The sequence below is a fragment of the Larimichthys crocea genome, chromosome XIII (assembly GCF_000972845.2).
Source record: "Larimichthys crocea isolate SSNF chromosome XIII, L_crocea_2.0, whole genome shotgun sequence".
Taxonomy (NCBI): domain Eukaryota; kingdom Metazoa; phylum Chordata; class Actinopteri; family Sciaenidae; genus Larimichthys; species Larimichthys crocea.
In genome coordinates this window covers 15,495,676-15,499,748 of record NC_040023.1, presented here as the reverse complement: position 1 = coordinate 15,499,748, position 4,073 = coordinate 15,495,676, and the positions used below count along the sequence as shown (strand labels likewise).

The following is a 4,073-nucleotide window of genomic DNA, read 5'->3' as shown; positions in this document are numbered from 1 at the left end:
GACCAAATCACAGCCGTGCTAATGTTCAGTACAACATCACTCCCTTTCATGTGATATTGCTTAAATAAAACACAGGGGTTTAAGTTATACATGTTGACACACTGTACACTAGTAAACACAAAATATATCTGTTTATTAACTGTTTATTAAATGTTTAAATGGTGCTTAGAAATAAGGGAATACATGGCCTCCTGAACAAAAAAAATCAGTATTATAAATGATACAGATCAATTCAATCAGAAAGTCGACTCACTTTTTGTGTCTTTCGGTTTCGAATAAAATTATGGTGCAGAACACAAACAAGTGCTCTGCATCTTTAACCAAGCCTTAGCACAGATTTTTTACTGTTTTTGTTTTTTGAGAGGGATTCGATTCGGGTGGAGGTGACCTCACTCTGTCACTTCCCTTTTTAACATTTCTGGCAGCTTTTTGGTCCCAGTTTGGTTCAGCGATCAGTACTTTTCTCTTATCTCTCTATGACTCAGAGGCTTCTGTCTCAGGCCAGACTCCAGGTGTCTCTTTGTTTAATTTCCTCTCACCAAATCTTTTCTCATCTCGTCGCCTGTCACTATCCAGTGAACCAAGGAAGTGAAAAGTATTGGAAATTTTATCTTGTAGACTAATACCCGCTACCTCCTTTCTAATCTTTGCCCCACATAGTCACAATTTTAGTGCTCCACTTCTCATAGAAAAACAAATATCACAGATATCACAGTATTTTCAAAGCACAAATGAGACCTTAAATATACAACACTGATGTCAGCGTGTGTCACTCAGCATGACATAAGCTAAAGTCTCTAAATCTTCATCACAAACACGTGAGTCATCGGGTGCATTCCCTGCCACGGCTAACAAGATTCACCTCATTAAGTCCTTTAAGTGGTAATCTGTATGGGAGAGTTGGGAGGTGTTGAAGACTGCAGCGAGTCTGGAGGAGGGAAGCAGAAGAAGCAGAGGCTGAAACTTGGACTAGACAACAGTAATTTTCTCCTGTGAGAGAGAAGAAGCACGGGCATAACAAATGATGGAGAGTCTTTTGTTGTCTCGTCTCTGTTTTCTCTGATTTGTTGTAAAGCTTTGGAGGATTGTCTGGCTGCGGTGGAGACCATCTGGCTGGAGTTTAATCAGGATTGTATGCTGTCAGCCCTTTTACCAACTGTGGCCACTTGCATAGGTAAGCATACTGCACTGGACACATGCTAAACCATGTTAATATTTATGTGTAGTGGCTGAAAAATAACCTGTCTAATATGTTTGAGTTTGACATTTATCATGTTTGTGTGCTTTCTTATCTTTTTTCTCACCTTCCCTTTCCTATAGATGACAGACACTTCATCTGCGTATGTAAACAAGTGTGTGAGAGTGTGAGCCTTGTCCTTGGTGTGACTCAACCTGAATTATTGCCGCCACCAGACGTGACAGTGTGCATGTCCTGATTTTGTCCTATCAGGACAATACAACATGAGTGAAGGAGAAAACCATTCTATACTCACCCATCATCTGTAAAAGTAGTGGTGTGATCATCCCACCGTGTCCTGAGAGCTCAGGTCAGTCATGGAGTCTGTGGTGAGAGTAAAGAAGTCGCTGAGGACGCCCTTCAGGAAGCTGACCAGCTGTGTGTCGGGGGTGAAGGAGAGAAGGTTGTGTGCCAAACGTAGGAACAGGAGGGGCAGAGGTGGTGGAGGAAGAGGAGGATGCAACAGGATGGGGAGGACCCCTCCTCTCCGAACTGCACACCCCAATGACCCGTTAGTCTTCCGCTCGTACCAGGCAGACCTGGAGAAGGAGAGGCAAGTGGACACACGATGTAGGAACACAACATGCACAGCTGCATTCAGAGTAAAGTCAAAGTAACAAATCCACACTGAAAAAATACTTACAGGTCCAGAGTGTAGGCTTGAGATCAATCAACTGAATACTGAATGTGTGAGGTTTTAAGAGTGCTGTCTGTCTTGGCCTCCATTTGCTTTTGGTAGAGAAGGCTGCTAAAATGAATTAAGTTAATTCAAGTCATCTGTGCTGCTGCAGAGATATTGTCTTGATTAAATTCTTTGTGCAGTATGTGTCAGGTGTATTTGTGTTTTGTCTGCGGTGTTTACAGAAAGCTGCGGGAAGCAATGAACGCTCAGAAGAATGCAGAGAGAGCAGCTATGAGAGCTCACTTCAGGACAAAATATCAGCTGTCTGAGGTCTGTGTTTCATCTTTATAACAAGAAAAGTTATTTTACACTGATACACGGCTTTTCTGCAAAAAATACAAGCTACTCCGAGCTTCACATATCTGAATAACAGATTACTGCATTTTTGTATTTACAGCCAGTTTAAAAGTAAATCTGAATGTTTGTTTTGGAATATTATTAATTATGCTCGTATCTGCAAAACTTTATGGTTTTTACCCATTGGTTCTCCAATGAACCAGTTGCAGCAAAGGGTCGACTTAAAGAACCAGTATTCAATATTCTAATATAAGAACCCTTTAAAAGAAAAAATTAAACATAAAAAGGTTCTTCAAAGCACCAAAAGTTGCTGCTGTTGTGACATAAAGATTATTTTCCTTACATTATTTTCCCAAAGAACCTTAAACGTCAAAAAAGAAATTAAAAGAGAGGACTAAAACTGCTTCAGAGCACAAGAACCAGTTTTTTTTTTTCTTTGAGTGTAAACCCTTTAAAATAAAGTGTTTTAACCTAATGTGGTTCTTCATGGTGATGCCATTGGGGAACCTTTTTAAGTTCTGCGAGGAACCTTTTACCTATTGGTTCTTCAAAGAACCCAAAATGACCTTAAAAAGCAAAAAAAGGTTCTCCAGAGAGCTCAGAGTGCTCCAGATAACTTTACAAGAACTACTTCTTCTTCCAGTTTTATCCTGATTCATGTAAGATTTTGTGCCATTCTTGAACAAAGTCATATACAGTACATATAGTCTCTTATATCCCCAGACAGAATTTAGATATTTTTCACCAAAGTATGCTATGACCAACTCCATAGGTGTATTTCCATACTGTATGTTGGTGTAGTATGGGCATGAGTAATGTAGACGAATATAGAATTAATTTGGATCATCAAGTTTTTATTTTTGGTCTCATGTTCACCATTTCAACACTCTTCTTCTTCTCTTCTTTTTCCTTCACGATTAGAGCCTGAAGGACACGAACCACCTGAGGTCTGTTGGAGGGAAAGTGTCACTCCCCCATGAGCTGTCGAAGATCATTCATCCTGAAACCAAGACCAAGGACAACGGTTTCAACCTGCTGAGCGCCTTCCAAGGCCTCAGCTTCAACACAGTGGCACTCACAGGCAGGAAACACAGCAAGACGTCCACTCCAGCACCAGCGAGGAGGGACTCTTGTAAAGTCATGTGATCACAGGGACGATCAGCACACTCACGCTCTGATTGTGTGGAGTTGTTTAAAAAAAAAAAAAACAGCAGGAGAGATACGATCATATATGATTGCTGCTCACACACAAACTGTCCAATCATCTCAGTAACCATGGTTACAGTATCAAAAGTAAAAATAGAAACATGATTCCTGTCAGTGTTTTATTATTACGGGTTAATATTACCGCTGCATTAATGCAGATGTTTGTGGATGACTGTAGATGTTCATGGTTGAGTTGTTTTAATTACTTTAGTTAATTAGTTTAATCTACAGTGATGCATGCAAACATGGTTTTTAGTTTATAACTAAAGCTGTCAGACAAACACAGTGAAGTAAAAACTAATGCCTCTAAAGTCTATAAAGTTGCAAATTCCTATAGTATACTTGAGTAAATGTACTTAGTTACATTCCATCACTGGATACGCACAATGAAAACATCATTCAGACTTTCTCTTTGTTAAGATATTTTTGGGCTTTTCAAGCTCTATTTGACAGCTGAAGAGTGACAGGAAAGCGAGGGACGACACGCAGCAGAGGGACGCAGGTTTGAATCAAACCTGAGCCGCTGCAACAAGGACTGAGCCTTTGTGCATGGGGCGCACACTCAAGAAAAAGACTTTCTTTTTGTACTTTTTTTTGTTTGTTTTTTGTGGCAATAACAATAACCACTGAATTATTTAATATCTTCTGTAA

General features: G+C 39.9%; 1 protein-coding gene across 1 annotated transcript; it reads left to right on the top strand.

The window, feature by feature from the left end:
• Nucleotides 1-930: 930 nt before the first annotated feature.
• LOC113747499 (complexin-3-like) lies at nt 931-3,520 on the top strand. The gene is made up of 4 exons (XM_027287480.1): nt 931-1,174; nt 1,321-1,790; nt 2,102-2,189; nt 3,138-3,520. The coding sequence occupies exons 2-4, from the start codon at nt 1,555-1,557 to the stop codon at nt 3,360-3,362; spliced, it is 549 nt and encodes a 182-aa protein (XP_027143281.1). The 5' UTR covers nt 931-1,174; nt 1,321-1,554; the 3' UTR covers nt 3,363-3,520.
• Nucleotides 3,521-4,073: the final 553 nt, after the last annotated feature.